General features: G+C 43.8%; 1 protein-coding gene across 1 annotated transcript; it reads right to left on the reverse strand.

Annotated features, from left to right (window-relative positions):
* Positions 1 to 4,726: 4,726 nt before the first annotated feature.
* On the reverse strand, positions 4,727 to 17,463 carry LOC130921551 (uncharacterized). Its single transcript, XM_057845585.1, has 7 exons — positions 17,287 to 17,463; positions 16,841 to 17,223; positions 16,562 to 16,731; positions 16,213 to 16,410; positions 5,605 to 5,732; positions 4,984 to 5,496; positions 4,727 to 4,855 (listed from the first exon to the last, which is right to left on the reverse strand). The coding sequence occupies exons 1-7, from the start codon at positions 17,323 to 17,325 to the stop codon at positions 4,727 to 4,729; spliced, it is 1,560 nt and encodes a 519-aa protein (XP_057701568.1). The 5' UTR covers positions 17,326 to 17,463.
* Positions 17,464 to 18,697: the final 1,234 nt, after the last annotated feature.

Below are 18,697 nucleotides of genomic sequence, written 5' to 3' on the forward strand. Positions count from 1 at the left end.
CTGAAGTCATTATAAAATGCATATAAGGTTGCCTTAAAAGTTGGTGGGGACAATTTGAGCATCCTGAAAAGTTGTTAGTGTTATGTCCCTACAGTCCCTATGCAAACATACGCCCTTGATTTCATCCCAAATTCTCAGCCAGGCAAGCCGCTACTCTTCACCTTCACAGTAGTCCCCCCGCCCCGCCCCCGATGCTGTTGCGCGCTCCGCCTCCGACAGCAACGGTTTAGTGCGCGCGAAAAGGTAGCACAATTCGATGTAGTGACGGGATCTGTCGTTCACTTGAGTAAACGAATTCATTCCGGTTCGTTCAGTAAAAAGATTCGTTCAAACAAATCGTTCAACGAATCGTTCGCCCCCCTCATCTCCCTCCCCGCCCAAACGAATCGTTCGGTTACTGAACGGGAAGTGACGTTGCCGAACGAATCACCAAAGACCGCTTCGCAGTATAACTGAACGGGAAGTGACATTCTTGGTCCCTCCCTCTCTCTTGCACACAGGCTCCTCATTGACCGCTCGTCGTAGTTTCAGTAATGAGTGACAGGCAATATCATTCTGCTTTCACAGACAGCCTCGTCTCCCTCCCGCTGCTGCAAAAGCGAGGGAGAACTTCCGCGTCGTCTGTCCTAGTTCTATGGGCTCAAAGTCATGGCTCGTGCTTGCATTTCGATTTAGGACACGGTTAAACATTTTCCTTTTGTGGGGGGAATGGGGGTTTGGGGTCGGGGTCGCACGGACTTTCTTTAGCATGATCTTGATCACATATGCTACCAGCCAACGCAGCATGCTTGCTGTCACGAAAATAAAAATAAATTGAAAGTTTAATTTCTAAATATGGAACGACCAACACATCATATTTACCTCTCGCTCTGTTGTATTTGTGTTTTTATGCTTATCACTATTATTTTAGGTCACTATTGTTAAAACTGAAGTGGAAATAGCTAGTTGTCAAATGTGCTGCTCTGAAATAAAAACAATACTACATTTTGATATTCGACAGTTTAATTGCAAATCAGTATTAAGATGATCGTATTGAATTTTTGCACTGGTATTAACAAATAAAATAATCCGGTCAGCTCCCCTGTCGCCCCCTCATCTCAGATTGTCAAATGCTGACGAGAAATAATTGTTTGCTCTTTACGATGTTGCCTTTCTTCTCTCATTAGTCTGTTAAGAAAAATGTAGACATATTGCGACATCTCCCGTGTCCGCGTGCGTTGTTTTTGAGTAGCACATGATGGACGGATGGACATAATTTGTCAGATCAACCAACACCCGACACGAAAAAATAAATAAATAAAATAGTCGGAAAAAATTGACATGTGTATACAGTTTCATTGCAAATCAGTATTATGGTGATAATACTAAATATTTTTTCTGTGCGCATGAAGTAAATATCGCTGCCATGAAGCCTCCATATAGTGACAGTTCTCTGCCCCCTTCACTGCCGTGAGTGCCGTAACGCGACCGCAGCTCACTTTTGCTTGCCTCGTAGCTACCCGTGTTTTTTTAAATTTATTTTTAGCTACCCGTGTTTTAACTACTGTAAATTTGATAGTATGTTGTCAGTCATAGGTAGTCCCGAGTCTGTTGAGAAAAGTAGTACACTAAACCATGCTCGCTAGATTTGTGTGGTGTTTTGTCTGATGAGCAGCATTTGATAGGCTCCACATTAACAAATATGTGACAAAGTCCTTTCCTTCCATTTTTTGACTCGTTCACCGCATTACTGGAAAGTCAAGTTAGCAGCAAGCTAGGTCAGGAACCGGAGGTAGTGTTGTATCGGTCGCGAACGATTCGTTCTTTTTGAACGAATTGTTTGGGTGAACGAGACCGAACTAATCACCATCTGCACTGATTCGTTCTATGAAGTTGATGGCGCTTGTTCGCTGCGTGGGAGGGCGTTGAGCAAGCGGCAGCGTCTTCTGACATCGCACACGACCAATCAGACGCCAGCCTCATTGCGTGCAGGGGAGGGAGCGGAAACAGAATCAAGGCGTCTGTCACTCATTCCCACGTGTGGCCAAATAAGCAGCAAGCGTGCAGGCAGGGGGGAAAGACTGAGTTTTGTCACTTCCCGTTCAGTGATTCGGTCCTCCGGTTCCTGACCTAGCTTGCTGCTAACTTGACTTTCCAGTAATGACTATGCGGTGAACGAGTCATAAAATGAAAGGAAATGACTTTGTCACATATTTGTTAACGTGGAGCCTATCAAATGCTGCTCAAACAGACAAAAACACCGCACAAATCTAGCGAGCATGGTTTAGTGTTCTACTTTTCTCAACAGACTCGGGACTGTACCTATGACGATATACTATCAAATTTACAGTAATTTAAAACACGTGTAGCTACGAGGCAAGCAAAAGCTGAGCTGCGGTCGCGTGACGGCAGTGAAGCGGGCAGAGAACTGTCACTATATGGAGGCTTCATGGCAGCGATATTTACCTCATGTGCACAGAAAAAAAAGAATATTTAGTATGATCACCATAATACTGATTTGCAATGAAACTGTATATACATGTCAATTTTTTCCGAGTGTTTTTTTTTTTCCGTGTCAGAGGGTGTCGGTTGGTTTGACAAATTATGTCAATCCGTCCATCATGTGCTACTCAAGCGCTCAAAACAAAGCGCACGGACACGGGAGATGTCGCAATATGTCTACATTTTTCTTAACAGACTAATGAGAGTAGAAAGGCGACATCATAAAGAGCAAACAATTATTTCTCGTCAGCATTTGACGATCTGAGATGCGGGGACGACAGGGGAGCTGACCGGATTATTTTATTTATTAATGCCAGTGCAAAAATTCAATACGATCGTCTTAGTAATAAAAAACAAAAATACAACAGAGCGAGAGGTAAATATGATGTGTTGGTCGTTCCATATTTAGGAATTAAACTTTCGATTTATTTTTATTTTCGTGACAGCGAGCATGCCGCGTTGGCTGGTAGAAGCAGCAGCATTGTATATGTGAGCAAGATCATGCTAAAAGTCCGTGCGCCCCCGACCCCAAACCCCCACTTCCCCCTCAAAAGGAAAATGTTTAACCGTGTCCTAAATCGAAATGCAAGCACGAGCCATGACTTTGAGCCCATAGAACTAGGACAGACGACGCGGAAGTTCTCCCTCGCTTTTGGAGCAGCGGGAGGGAGACGAGGCTGTCTGTGAAAGCAGAATGATATCGCCTGTCACTCATTTCTGAAACTACGACGAGTGGTCAATGTGCAAGAGAGGGAGGGACCAAGCAATGTCACTTCCCGTTCAGTTATACTGCGAAGCGGTCTTTGGTGATTCGTTCGGCAACGTCACTTCCCGTTCACTAACCGAACGATTCATTTGGGCGGGGAGGGAGATGAGGGGGGCGAACGATTCGTTGAACGATTCGTTTGAACGAATCTTTTTACTGAACGAACCGGAATGGATTCGTTTACTCAAGTGAACGAGAGATCCCGTCACTAACCGGAGGACCGAGTCACTGAACGGGAAGTGACATAACTCAGTCTTGCCCCCTTGCGTGCACGCTGGCTGCTTATTGGCTACACGTGGAAGTGATTGACAGACGCCCTGATTCTGTTTCCGCTCCCTCCCCTGCCCGCGATGAGGCTGGCGTCTGATTGGTCGTGTGTGATGTCAGATAACGCTGCCGCTTGCTCAACGCCCTCCCACGCAGCGAACAAGCCCTAACTTCATAGAACGAATCAGTGAAGATGGTGATTAGTTCGGTCTCGTTCACCCAAACAATTCGTTCAAAAAGACCGAATCGTTCGCGACCGATACAACACTAATTCGATGGGCAGTTATTTTGGTGAACGCCACGACAGTAAAGAGAGAAGACGGAGAAGACTGCAAGTAAGTATATAAGTCTGACTACCTTTGTAAAAGAAGAAGGGAAAGTATGCGCCATCTGACATGTGCAAGAAGCTAAATTGTGCTGTTTCACACCTGTTAGAGCAGCTTTTTGACGTGGTTTCGACTTGTGTAACTGAGTTACGTAGCTAACGCTAGCTGCTGCTAGTCAATTTTCAGACGATGAAGAGAAAGTCGACATCCATTGCTTCTTATTTTAAGAAGAAAATTAGCACAGGAGGAGAGAAAGAAATGACGGGAGCAACAGAGGCTTAGTGAGGAGAAGGAGGAGAGGAACCGACAGAGCAGCACCAGCGTGACGATGGTGCACAGCCAGCATCAGTGATAGAGCACAGTGATGGGGAAGAAGATCAGACAGCAGCAGAACAGAGTCAGTCAGCCCCAACACTGGTAACAGAAGCGAGGCAGGACTCCGCAAAAGCAGGTGTGATTGCCTCTGTACTTGTACTTTTATTTGGATCTGCCAACACCTGCTTTTCCCCAGTAATTATTTTTGATTTGTTAAATGTACACCTTATTCCGAATATATACATAACACAATAAAACAGAATTGTTGTGGAACTCAAAATGTTGACTGGACAGTTATGGACTATGCACATTAAATCATTAATAACATCAAATATTACACAATCCACCAAAGTATATCAGTAGCCGTGTCCTTAAGTATTTCTGATAGTTTCCCCCTGACCTTTTTACTGCAATAATATAATGAAAACCTGAAATTATGGCTTTTAGTTTTGGTGTGCCACCCCAACATTTTAACTTGCCCCATCTGGCCACCCCTATGAAAAATTTCTGGAGGCGCCACTGCCCAGGCGTGGCCGAAGAAGCGGACGCTGACAGCGGCGGCATGCGTCGCTCAGCCGCGGTCTTGTATGAGGTAGAGACGTGCGACGTGCAATGCCACCCAGTCGAGGCTGTAGACGAGGGCGACAGGCGCTGCGGTCGGAGTTGCCCGGCTGGGGATGAGGGCGACTGGCAAAACGAACTAAGTCGACCGCCCCACAGCAGAATCGAGGGAAACGCCGAAACCAGAGCTGAAGCGACGTCATTGATGTCCAAAAACGGTGGACGAGGAGAAGCGGCGGCGTTTGCAGGCGCTGGCAGAGGAACTACCTTGGAGGCTTCCAGAGGCGCCGGCACAGGAGCAAGGTTAGCGGCGGCGGCCAGCAGCGCTGGCAGAGGAGTGACCTTGGAGACTTCCGGAGGCGCTGGAACGAGGTCAGTGGCGGCGTCCAGCGGCGCTGGTAGTGGGGCGACCTCGGAGACTTCAGACGTCAGCAGCGGCCAGAGACACAGGCACAGGATAGACGTTGCCAGGAAGACCAAGAGCAGATGCTGCGTCGACGAGAAAACTAGGGGCGGACGGGACGTCGTCGAGAAGGCCGAAGGCGGACGGGGCGTCATCGAGAAGGCCGGAGGTGGGCGCATCGTTATCGAGTAGGCCGGAGGCGGGCGCAGCGGCGTCGACGTAGAGCAGCACCGGAGGCCAGACAGCAACGACAGCGTCGTGTAGCGCCAGAGCAAAGGGACGGGAGGACGACTGCAGTGAGGATCCGGAGCGGAAGCGACGCCATCATCGGCGGGAACCTCAGGGCGTAGGGCTCTCGCGGCGGGCACCTCGGGCATCTTTGAAGTCGATAAAGCATGCGACGGTTCAAAACATCAGAGGTCCCCTTTAAGAGCCCCATATTTGTCCTCTTTAGGCAGAAAAGCAATGAATTGCCGAACTCTTACCGCCGTCGAGTACCCGAGCGTGGCCACCACGTGGTAGAAGTGCATCAGTATCGTCCGAAATACCACGGAGGACGAAGAGAAAGCCAGCGACCGCCATTGCTTTGACTGTTCGTAAAATGCCTCTGAGACTGTAACGATTCAAGTCGGGGTCACCAGTGTAGCGGATGATGTTGTTGAGATCTTGTAGCTCGCTGAGTAAAGTTCGCGCTGCCGTGTTGGGCCGCTCATGACTCTCTCATGCCGGAAACGCGCACGGCTAAATAGTTCCCCCCAGGAACACAACATGCCCCACACAAGTTCCCAAGGTGAGTTCTGTTATAATGTAGTGGTCACTAGAATATAGTATTTATTGAGACAGGCCTACCTGTTGACACCTCACATATCCCTTACCTGTGTATGAAATTAAAATGGATTGCTTATGTAATGGTGGAGGAGGCGTACTGACAGCCAAGAGCGGGTGGGCATAACCGGCGAACGTGTATGCAATCTTTCCCCCCAGGTGTCCCTGATCACGCTTAATCAGTACCATGCGATGCGGATTGGTGGGGAGGAATGCGAAGGGGACATAAATACGCCTCAGCCAGAAGATGGGGGACAGAAAAAGAAACCGAGAAGGGAGGACTTGTACGCACACGTAAGATTGAGGAAAAAAAGTTTGACATGACGCTGCGCAAGACGAGGGCAACACACCCAGGTCAGCCAAATACTACGCCAATTAACTCGCTGTTGTCTGCACCTGCCAGGGGTGGAGGTGCACATCCCGACATTAAAACGCCACCGTCGGCCACAACATCGATGGATGCCACGAGAGATATCCTGCGCCCCCCGCTCTTAAAACTATCCCAGACTGGCCGCAAAGACGAGCGGGGCACCAGCAAGCACGAATGGCACATTTTTTTTAAGCGGGGGTGGGGTGAGCAAAGTTTTATCATTTTACACACCTTTTTAAGTGTCTTAACTGTTTTTTTTTTTTTTTTTTTTTTTTTTTTTTTTTTTTTTGAGAGTTTTGGGGTGGCTCCTGCACAAGTGGTCCCAGTGTGAAGTTGTGGGCTCAATCCCCAGGAGCCTCTTAAGCCTGCTTGCGTGAACTTGTTGGTTTGAAGTGTTTTGGATTGCAGTGCTGTGCCCAAAAGCAGTGCCAACCGACCGGACTTTTTTCTTCTTTCTTTCAGAAAGAAAGCTGACCAATACGCGGGGTCTGAAGGGCAAATTGTTGTTGGATTATCTTTAAATACCTGCTACTTTTTGAGCAGAATTCTAGCTTTGTATAGGCTAATGTTCCTATTGTTGAAAGCAATAAAGTGTGTAATAAACAACTAGCACATTTATATTTTGCCTTTTGTTTTTTTACTCTACCGAAAATTAACCGAACCGTGACCTCAAAACCGAGGTACGTACCGAACCGAGATTTTTGTGTACCGTTACACCCCTACTTACGAGTCTGGTAAGGGTTCTCAAGGGAATATAAAACCAGCCATTCCACTGTCTGGAAAATAGTCTACGAGTGGAGGATATTCAAAACAACTGCCAACATGCACCCTGTTTTATTTTTTTCTGTTGATTTTTTTTTTTTTTTTTTTTTTTTTAATAAATTACTTTGTGTGGACAAAGCAAAGCACCTCTCCAGTCTCCATTCACTAAAGTCCAGGGGCGCATCTAACCTGCCCATTGTTACACTTATATCTTTATATATGGGCAGCTCCAGCTTTTTCCTAATCATGATTTCTAATAAACTTGAGCAGTGGTGGATGCTGGTCTTTCAAAGCTCAACGCGTGTCCGCCTGTGAGTGCCTTGTGACGGGGGAGGTGCTCAGCACCATGAGCTTCTCGGTAGGGAAAGAAACTAGAGTGCCAGAAGTCAAGTCTCCAAACACAAGCAGCTACAATTCAAAAAACACGTCAGAAATAGAAACTCAATTTTTTTGCTAGTTGTTTTTGACAAAGCAAGTGTCACTAGGATGATTATTAAAGTCTCCGTTTCAACTCAGAACAATGGAATGAAAATTGAAAAATGTCTCCTGTGGATGTGAATACGACAAGATCATTGATTCGCTCGTTTCGCTGTCAATCAAAAAGGGATTCAGCCTCAGACGGATCTTCCAATCATTATGAAGATAAGCAGAGCATCCGGGCCAGCAGAGCCCCGCCCAGTGCCCATAGACCCCTAGGGACGCACACTGTCCAATTGGTGGGATAAACCCAGCCTTTAAACAATGACTCATCCCATTTCGCTGTAGTGGAACAATGCGTTCTCAACTCTGGAGACGCACAGCGTCCACATTTTTAAAGGACTGTGAAGCTGAGAAACCTAAAGAAAAGTAAGCCGCATCATAACTAGTGATAACAAGCTAATTCTGAACAGTTGAGCGCTTTGTAGTGCATATTTAGCCAATGACATGTACGCACAATAGTATACATTGGATCACTTTTTTTTTTTTTTTTTTTCACATTTGGGGGGAAGCTGAGCTTCCCTTGCGGTCTTTGAGCAATCGCCAGTGAACTGGAGCCTATCCCAGGCAAGCGTGGGTAAGGTCGTATCCTCTTTGGTTAATTAAAAGGGCTAAATACGCTCAATGATAACTTTCATGGTGCTGGCGAGTCATCCACTGATCTCAGTTTGGGCATAAGAAGGGGCAGAATACCTGGCGGTGTGGCTGTTTTATGGAACAAAAGACTGGACTCTGTGGTTAATGTTATTAGACTTGGGGTAGATTGGTGCATTGCTGTACACCTGGCCCAGTCTGACAAAGAACTTCTCATTTTAAATGTTTATACCCCATATGAATGTCGGGATAATGTTGACGATTATATGGATAAGATGGCATTTATTGCTTCTTTTCTAATGAATGCGCAATACACTAATATTTTTATAGTTGGGGATTTTAATGCTGACATTTCAGATAGCGGCTCCTTGTTTGCTAACCACCTGAATCATCTCTGTAGGGATAATGGGTTGGTTCTATCCAGTAGGGAGCTCCTGCCTTCTGGCAGCTACACCCATATTAGTGAGGCATGGCACACTACATCATGGCTAGATCATTGTATATCAACAGTGGATGCTCACACGTCACTGGCACAGATGGAAATTCTATATAACATGTCTACCTCAGATCACATCCCTGTGAAGATGGTTATAAGTTTTGCTAATATCCCGAATACTGTTAAAGCGAAGAGAAATTTTAACCCAGATCTGGTAGTCTGGTCTTCTCTTTCCAACGATGACATTACTTCCTATACTTCCGACACCGATGTACTGCTGAGCAACTTAAATCTGCCCAAGCAAGCAGTCATGTGTAGAAACAATAACTGCTGTGATCCCAATCATAAAACAGATGTCATGGAAATGTATAATCACATTGTGTCAGCACTACTTGCTGCCAGTAAACCCCTTAGTACACATAGGAGGAGGAGTAGAATTAGGCCTGGCTGGAACACTTATGTCGCTGAATTTTATGCAGAAGCCTGTGAAGCTACCAAGGCCTGGGCTTCGGCAGGTAGACCCAGGCAGGGCCCCATATTTGAATATAAGAAGTGTACGAATGCAAAATATAAATACCCACTACGGTACATCAAAAAGAACGAACAAACATTGAGGGCAGACTCCATGGCCAGGAAGTTATCTTGTAACAACACTAAAGCCTTTTGGAAGGAGGTGAGGCTTGCAACTAATTGCAAACCCTGCTTACCTTGCTCGATTGATGGCTTCTCGGAAGCTAATGCAATAGCTGCTTTCTGGCAACAGCGTTACGAAAATCTTTTTAACTGTGTACCAACAGAACGCTATCAAGTGAACAATGTTGAAGAGGTGTGCTCAATTAAGACCCATGAGGTCTTTCACGTCATTTAAAACTTATCAGTTAATAGGTCCACAGGTATGGATTCTATATCTGCCGAACATCTTATGCATGCTAGTCCGAGGCTAGTTCCACTTCTTGCACTCTGCTTTACTTCCTTTATGGTTCACGGCTGTCTTCCCGACTCTGTGATGTCGGTGATGCTGGTCCCTGTCATCAAGGATAAAGCAGGGAAAGTAAGCAGCTCGGACAATTACAGACCTATCGCCCTTGCTAGTGTTCTCTCTAAAGTATTTGAACTCCTCATGCTGGAGAGAGTTAGTACATTAATAAACTCTTCAGATAACCAGTTTGGCTTTAAACCTAGGCATGGCACAGACATGTGTATTTATGTTTTAAAAGAATTGGTCAACACCTATTTGAGGAAAAACTCGTCTATGTTTATGTGTTTAGACGCTTCCAAAGCCTTTGATCGTGTAAATCACGGGAAGTTGTTTAGGAAATTAAGCCAAGCGGGGGTTCCCAATGACATCATAAGAATTCTTTTATATTGGTACACTCATCAAACTATGCAGGTTAAGTGGGACGGCTGTATGTCTGCCCCCTTCCAAGTTACCAATGGGGTCAGACAGGGGAGCATTTTGTCTCTAATTTTATTCAATTTTTATATGAATGACCTGTCAAAACTATTAAATAAGTGTAGAAATGGCTGCATGGTTGGTGGCTCGGTGGTCAACCATCTAATGTATGCAGATGATTGTGTGCTACTTAGCCCAAGCTCAGCAGGTCTACAGCAGCTACTCAGTGTGTGTTCCGGGTATGGGGAGTTACACAACATTAAATACAATCAATCAAAGAGTGTCATTATGATTTTAAGAACCAAAGAGGACAAACGGTTGGTTTTCCCTAATTTTAAGTTGTCTGGTCAAGTTTTAAAGTCCTGTAGTCAGGTAAAATACCTTGGTCATCTGCTCACGGACACTCTGACTGACAACGAGGACATATTGCGACAAGTGTCGCTCATTATATGTCCAAGCCAATGTTCTCTCTCGAAAATTTGGTCCATGCTCTGATTAGGTCAAGCTTGCCCTGTTCAAGGCTTATTGTACTCCCCTCTACACTGCGCATCTGTGGTCAAATTACACTAAGACAAGTTTTCAGAGTCTGCAAGTGGCATACAATGATTCTTTGAGAATCTTGCTGAAAAGACCCAGATGGTGCAGTGCCTCTGAAATGTTTGTATCTGCTCGGGTGAATACTCTCCAGGCCCTTCTAAGGGTGCTAATGTTTAATTTTATTCAACGTTTAAAATGCTCTGAAAATGTGATTGTCTGGGGTCTGACAAACATTTTACATAGTTCTACTCGCTGCTTGTCACTGTTCTGGAAGCACTGGAATAGGTGCCTTTTAAAACTGGGCCAATAGATGGCCTAATTTTTGTATCACTGTAGTTTACCTTCTTTTATTGTTATGTTGTTTTTAGTTTTGTGTGGTTTGTTCCCTTGTATTGTGTGGTTGTGGCTTGGACCTTGAGTCTGTTAATAAGTTTATCTATCTATCTATCTATCTATCTATCTATCTATCTATCTATCTATCTATCTATCTATCTATCTATCTATCTATCTATCTATCTATCTATCTATCTATCTATCTATCTATCTATCTATCTATCTATCTATCTATACGAATGTATTACTCTATTATACAGTCATGTGAAAAAACCCATTAAATATTCATTTATTAAGAGATGTTCACATATCAATCTCTGCTCTTGTTTTTCTTCATCTCTGGAAAAGAAAGTGATTTAAATGCAGGTAAACAACAAACAGTAATATTGTTTTACTCATTGAACCAAATACAGGGTGACCCAAAAAGATGCGTACCCATGAAAATTTCAATTGTGACTTTGATTAAAAAGCTATTTATTTCAAATTACAACCACACATTATTCAGTTTATGGAAGACCATTCACCAGAGTTTCAGCTATTTCTGTCAATTTTTAGTCAATTTATGGCTTTCCCAAGATGTGTTCCAAATGTCCACCATTCCGTTGCAAGCAAACCTGTACTCATCTGACAAAGTTGTCAATCACTTTTACACACTCCTCTTTCGGGATGGCTCTTATTTTTGCTGTGATGGCAGTTTTCAGTTCCTCAATTGTTTGTGGATTTCCCTGGTATACATTGTCTTTGAAGAGCCATCCCGAAAGAGGAGTGTGTAAAAGTGATTGACAACTTTGTCAGACGAGTACAGGTTTGCTTGCAACGGAATGGTGGACATTTGGAACACATCTTGGGAAAGCCATAAACTGACTAAAAATTGACAGAAATAGCTGAAACTCTGGTGAATGGTCTTCCATAAACTGAATAATGTGTGGTTGTAATTTGAAATAAATAGCTTTTTAATCAAAGTCACAATTGAAATTTTCATGGGTACGCATCTTTTTGGGTCACCCTGTATATCAACAAAAATGTGTATTCTAACTGAGGAAAAAGGACACCCTACCACCTAATAACTAGTGCAGTGCTTCTCAATTATTTTCTGTTACGCCCCCCCAAGGAAGACGTAAATGTTTCGCGCCCCCCCCAACTCTCTGCCGCCACTGTAAATAGTATCATTCGTCTATATTACTATTATAAGTACGCCTCAGCCTAACATTGTGTCCTTTTCTTTCTATTAAAGAAAAAAAGTAACATAGATCAACTTATAATAAAGTATAACTTTTTTAACATTGTGTTGCTTGTAACAGAAAAGACTTAACGCGCACCAATTTGCCTGAAGTTAAAAAAAAAAAAAAAAAAGTCACATCCAAACTGTAAAAATACACTCAAGGTACATTTTTGACCATTTGATACTGAAAAATAAAATGTAATAAAATCAGTAAATAATAACAAATTCAAATTGATTAGAAACATTTACTCTTCAGGACAACATGCCAAAAAATTTGACCGAAAAAAAACCAAAACTGAATAGAAGGGGGGAAAAAGGTCTTTGGACAGAAGGAAAGTTTTTATTTTCGCTGATTCACCACAGTGCTCACTGGTTTACTGATATAACACTGACAAAGCAGGACGATTGTGACAATTGGCAATATTCGGCACGTTTTCGCTGAAAAACAATCAAGCGGTTTATCAATGAGATTGAGGTCTAATGTCTTTAAGTGGCGTCTTAACTGATTTGGCTTCTCCGCTATAATCATTTTTAGACTCAGTAAACAGTGGTCTTTCCTCATTTCCCACTATATTAAAAGTCAAAGGCAAACGGCCCGAAAAAAGCGCATTCTCGGCGGCCGAGGGAGAACCGTAGGTGAGGGCGGTGGTCGTGACGATCCCAAGCCGAAAACGGCACTTCTCGGCCGGACACGTGAGAACCGAAGAAGACAGTGGCTCGCTGCGTGAGTCCAGCTCTGCATGAGTCTCTTCCGTGTGCTCTTGCTTACTTCAAAAATACTGCACGCACTTTGAAAATTAGAGCGCCACTGCCACCCATGGAGTGGATGTGCAAGTACACTTTATTCTAGTACGGCAAAAAAAAAAAAAAAAAAAAAAAAAAAAAAAGCATGTTCCCCGAGGTCACTCGCGCCCCCCGTGGCATCGCTCTGCGCCCCCCTGGGGGGGCGCGCCCCACCATTTGAGAAGTACTGAACTAGTGTTACCCCCTTTGGCTGAAATAACTTTAGAGAGACGCTTTTTTTGTACCCATCTAACAGTCTTTGACATCGGTCTGAAGAAAGTTTGCCCCATTCCCCAAAGCAGAATACTTTCAGCTGTGATTTGTTTGAGGGGTTTCTTGCATGTACAGCCCGTTTCAAGTCACCCTACAGCATCTCAATGGGTTTAAGATCTGGCCTTTGACTCGGCCTTTAAAGGACTCTTCATTTCTTCCTTTTCAGTCAGTCCTTGGTGGATTTACTTTTATGTTTTGGGTCATTATCATGTTGCTGGGTCCAGTTTCGCTTCAGCTTTAAATTTTTCACACATGATTTCACATGTTCCTCAAGCATCCTCGCATACATGATATAATTCATGGTGGATTCTATGATGGTGAGCTGACCAGGTCCTGCTTTAGCAAAGCATCCCCAAACCATGACACTTCCACCTCCATGCATCACAGTTTGTAAGAGGTTATTTTCCTGGAATGCTGTATTGGGTTTACGCCAAATATGTCCTTTGTTCTGGTGTCCAAATAATTCAATTTCAGATTCATTTGTCCAAAGAACATTATTCCAGAAGTCCTGGTCTTTGTCTACATTCACTATGGCAAACTTCACTCTGGCCTTCATGTTCTTCTTGGCAAGCAAAGGTTTCCTCCTTGCACACCTCCCATGAAGGTTAAACTTGTGAAGTCTCTAAGCTACGTTCATACTACAGGTCTTAATGCACAAATCCGATTTTTTCGTGTTTTTCTGACTCGAGTGAGGCATTAACTTGACAGTTTGAACGTGACAAGTCGCATAGAACTTGACCATTTCAAATCCGATCTGGGTCACTTTCGTATGTGGTTCAAATCCGATCTGGGCCACATTTTTCCAGACTTCTCGGCGGTCTATACTGTCCAGTCTCTCAAATCGGAATTCATGCAGCAATTACGTCATCAAAAAGCGAGAGAGACGCTACGGTAGCGGTGCAGCTGTGCGTCATTAGCGCCTAGCTTGCCTTGAACACTTGAACGTGACTTGACAACAGTCATAAAAAAAATAAAAATGGGTTGAGCATAATCCTGAGAATGATTGGTTTTCTGTCTGCTCCATGTAAGCAATATTTCAACATTGCTAACACGGCCGAGAGTCGGGGCAGACTGCCCGTATGTGTGTGTGACATGCACGGACAGTTCGTGCGTGCTATCGATCCATATACTTTGAATATAAGCCTAAACTGGGATTATTTATGTCTGTTATTTGTGTCCTCTTTTTAAAAAGCAAACTATGATATCCCTGGAATGACGGATGAGAGCCAGCATGTGTGGTCATTTGTTTTGATGCTTCTGCGCATGCGGGTCTTCTTGCACAGCGCGTGTCGGACTGCGAATTAGTGCGCATGCGTAATACTTGAATGGACAAAGGCAGTCTGAACGGGCACGCCAAAAAAAGAGATATGACATAAAATCGGATTTGTGCATTAAGACCTGTAGTATGAACCTAGCCTTTATGATTGTTGAGGCATGCACTTTCACATCAACAGTAGCAAGAGCCTGCTGTAGGTCCCGAGATGACATTTTAGTGTTTTTGGAGACTTGTTTTCGCCTCTTGCGGTCTGCTCTTGGGGTGAACTTGCTTGGATGGCCAGACCTGGGCATGTTGGCAGTTGTTTTGAATATCCTCCACTCGTAGACTATTTTCCAGACAGTGGAATGGCTGGTTTTATATTCTTTTGAGAACCCTTACCAGACTCGTAAGTAGGGGTGTAACGGTACACAAAAATCTCGGTTCGGTACGTACCTCGGTTTTGAGGTCACGGTTCGGTTAATTTTCGGTAGAGTAAAAAAACAAAATGCAAAATATAAATGTGCTAGTTGTTTATTACACACTTTATTGCTTTCAACAATAGGAACATTAGCCTATACAAAGCTAGAAATTCTGCTCAAAAAGTAGCAGGTATTTAAAGATAATCCAACAACAATTTGCCCTTCAGACCAGGGCCGGAGTGGGACTCATTTTCGGCCCTGGAATTTTATGCCTCAGACCGGCCCACTCATTTAAAATAATGTCATTATGCATACACGTGTTAAGTTCAGTGTTCTCTAAAGCCGTGTACTGTAATTCTGTGCATTCCAGTTCAGTGTAGGTAATGGTTGTTTAACAAGGTGGCTTTATTTTAACAAGTGCAACACAACATATTTTGAACAAATTTAAAAATGGATTTAAAAAAAACTATTAAATGATACATTTGAAAAATAAATTAGGGCTGTCAAACGATTAAAATTTTTATTCGAGTTAATTACAGCTTAAAAATTAATCGTAATTAATCGCAATTCAAACCATCTATAAAATATGCCGTATTTTTCTGTAAATTATTGTTGGAATGGAAAGATAAGACACAAGATGGATATATACATTCAACATACGGTACATAAGGACTGTGTTTATTATAACAATAAATCAACAAGATGGCATTAACATTATTAACATTGTGTTAAAGCGATCCATGGATAGAAAGAAACCTGCCTGTTATCTGCCTGCCTAGCTCTCTGAATCTGACTGTCGCTGCCGAATCTGAACCTGCCCGAGTGCTGCCTTCTCTCCTGCCCTGTTAACTCGACCTGCCTTTTGATTTTGGAAAACTGACTTTTGCCAAGCCCTTGTCTGTAGTGATGGGTCCGTGAGACCTCATGAAGCGTGTCGACACAGTGACACACTGTGTTGACACAGTGTGGATACTGTGTCATTGAATACTGACACCTGCTGGACATAAAAAATAGTGATGGTAAACTGAAGCATCACAAAGCAATGAGGCTTTCCATCCAACTGGTTCACTTCTGGGCCAAAGCATCATGAGGCTTCATTTGTTCTATTGCGCCTTCATGTGGAAAATAAATGGTATGACAGAGTGATTACAATGATACCATGGATTTGATGGGGTCAAAAGGGCAGGGAGTTGTGATGTGAATGAATGTGCATGCGTTACTTGAAAGAATGATTGCTTTATTTTAGACATTGACATATTAACAAGGAACAAGACACACCTTTCATTCATTTTTATTTAGGAAAATTAGCATTTCCAAAGTTTGGGGCCTTAGACGGTTCCTTTTTTTTTTGATAGGACTTCTCCTGCTTTTGAAAATACTCTTTCACAAAGGACGGATGAGGCCGGGGTACATAGAAGGAGTTTGTAGAGGTTTGGGTTGATATGTTTATGCTGCTCCCAGTAGCCCAGGGGATTTGACTTCCTGCTAGTGTTGGGCTCCCCCAGGTAAGTGTGCCCCTCCACAGTTGCATCTGCGCTCTCACTCTGGGTCCTGCTCTGGGTCCTCCTCTGCATGACTGTGTGGTCTAATCGCCGCCACAGTTTGTCACCTAAGACACAACAAACAGACTAACAGCCAACAGGCAGTTCTGGCTGCCCATCGTAGAGATGAGAGCAAAAGAATGCCTTACCCCACAATAATGCACTGCCGCCCATTTCCCTTTTGCTTAATTAACACCATTAGAATGTACCGAATATTACCTTGCTCCACAGGCTGGGAACCTTCTGATGTGTCCGGTTGTGTTGATGAAGATGATGGGTTGGAGGAGGAGGAAGATGCCCTGTGCCGGATCACTGCCGCACATTCAGCTGTGAGCCTCCTCTCAGCCTCTTGTGCTTTATTGGGGCTAAAGAAGCCTATCTTCTTGAACCTACAAATGACAATGAGACTTATTGCAGTTGTGAACTGTTCAACAAGAGGCAGTTGTTCATTTGTTGGTACTAGTAGACAGATGAGGAAAATAGACAACTGATACAAACCTGTGATCCAGCAGTGTTGCCAGTGACATGACGCTCATGGCTTGGAGGTTGTAGAGCTTGTCCCTCAGTTGTTTTTTAAGACCCTCAGCCATTGCTTTGCTCTCCTCCATTTGTATGGCTCCCATGTCATCCTCCAAGGTGTGGTGCAGCATGGCCAAAAGTGGTATGACCTTGGACCCAGACACACTCTTCTCCTCTGAGAGCTCTACGGCGGCATCATTAAATGGGGACAGCACCTGCAAACTCTCAGAAATGAGCCTCAACTGGTGGGACGTGAGTGGGGTAATGTCAGTGTGTAGGCCTGCCAAGGCTGCTCCTACGGCTTCCCTGAGGTAGTACATGCGTTGCAGCATGTGGAAGGTGCTGTTCCAGCGTGTCTCCACCTGAAAATAGAAGGTCATTATTGTTTGAAAGGGGAGTAAAAGCAGTTATGGATGTCAACTTACCTCTTGAATGAGCTTCAGCAAAGGCTCTGTGGGCTTCATTTGCTCCTGCACCTGTGTCAGCCTTGTCTATAATAAATGAAATGGGAAACAAAACATTATTCAAGTCATCAGCATTGATTTGAATACTGCTGTGTAATAAAGGAATTCCCCTTTGCAGTGGTACTGCTTTTGAAGTAGCCAACTATCCTTCTACACTGAAGACAGATCTCAGACAGCTCAGTGTTTTCCGCCAGAGCCTTCTTCACTATCAGATTTAATGTGTGTGCCACACAAATTGTGTGGCGCAGATGAAGGTCTTTGGCACATGCAGCCATGTTGGCTGCACCATCTGTCACAAGGCAAGTGACTTTGGTGGAAATGCCCCATTGTGCCATGAGTGCCGATTTAACGGCAGCCATATTCTCAGCTGAATGGCGGTCAGAGAAATGGAGCACACCTAACACAGCTGAGTGCAGAGAGGTGTGCTCATCAATGAAATGACCAGTGACTGCCAGATATGCATCTGTGTTGATGCTGGTCCACATATCTGCTGTTATGCTCACTGCAGAGGACTTTGCCAAAAGCTCTTGGGCCTTCTCCTTTGCCTGCTGGTACCTCTCCTCCACCATGGCTTTCAAGGTCTAAAGGAAAGGAGAAAGAACACTATTGGAAGAGCAGTTATGGGGGAATGGGGAATAATGATTAATGTGCTCTCATACAGACCTGCCTGGTGGGGAGAACATAGGGTCAAAAGCTTGGATAAGCTTCCTGAACCCTGTGTCCTCCACAAAACTGAAGGGCTGGCAATCTACTATTACCATGTTGATCAATGCCTCTTCCACTGCTTTCTTATCCACTGCAGTTTAACAGAAACAGAGTTTATTATGATGTTTATTTATATTTTTATTATTTTTTTATTAATTTTAGTTGTTTTATTTATTATGACATCTATTAATAATAAATGTCTTTCATTTCATCTGTCACATTTGAAATGTACATAGTAGGCTATGCTGTTTTTTCATTGCATGTTAAAATGGCTTACCTGGGCGTGGTTCTGTTTGAGTTGTCTCCTTATTTTCATGCAGGGCCCTATAATGCCTCAACATAGATGATGTGTTGTCTTGGTACCCAAGTTCTTTGGAACAAAGTTTACACTTCACCTTTTGAAAAATCAGCAAGTAGAAGAAAGACATTAAAACGAGGGATACACTGTGTTGTCAGAATTATTTACAATATATATTCACACTGGTTATCATAATTTGTACCTTTTTTAGGAGAGAACTGCTCAAAATGATCCCAGACAGGGGATGTTCTCTTCTTTTTCGATGTTGGACAGTGCGTCCATTGCAAAACGAATCCGATTGAATTTAGGTTTGAAGATGCGAGTTGGGTGTGTCAGTGTCACCTGTCAGTGACACGGATCAGAGAACAA

Source organism: Corythoichthys intestinalis, chromosome 9 (genome assembly GCF_030265065.1).
Source record: "Corythoichthys intestinalis isolate RoL2023-P3 chromosome 9, ASM3026506v1, whole genome shotgun sequence".
NCBI classification, from domain to species: Eukaryota; Metazoa; Chordata; class Actinopteri; order Syngnathiformes; family Syngnathidae; genus Corythoichthys; species Corythoichthys intestinalis.

Excerpts from the sequence above, each read along its gene's own strand:
- LOC130921551 (XM_057845585.1), bottom strand. The coding sequence starts at position 17,325 with ATGAAGCCCACAGAGCCTTTGCTGAAGCTCATTCAAGAG. Across the intron at positions 17,224-17,286 it reads TGCTGAAGCTCATTCAAGAG|GTGGAGACACGCTGGAACAG; the intron begins GTAAGTTGACAT and ends TTCTATTTTCAG. Across the intron at positions 5,733-16,212 it reads CCTCTACAAACTCCTTCTAT|TCTCAGAGGCATTTTACGAA; the intron begins GTACCCCGGCCT and ends GAATCGTTACAG.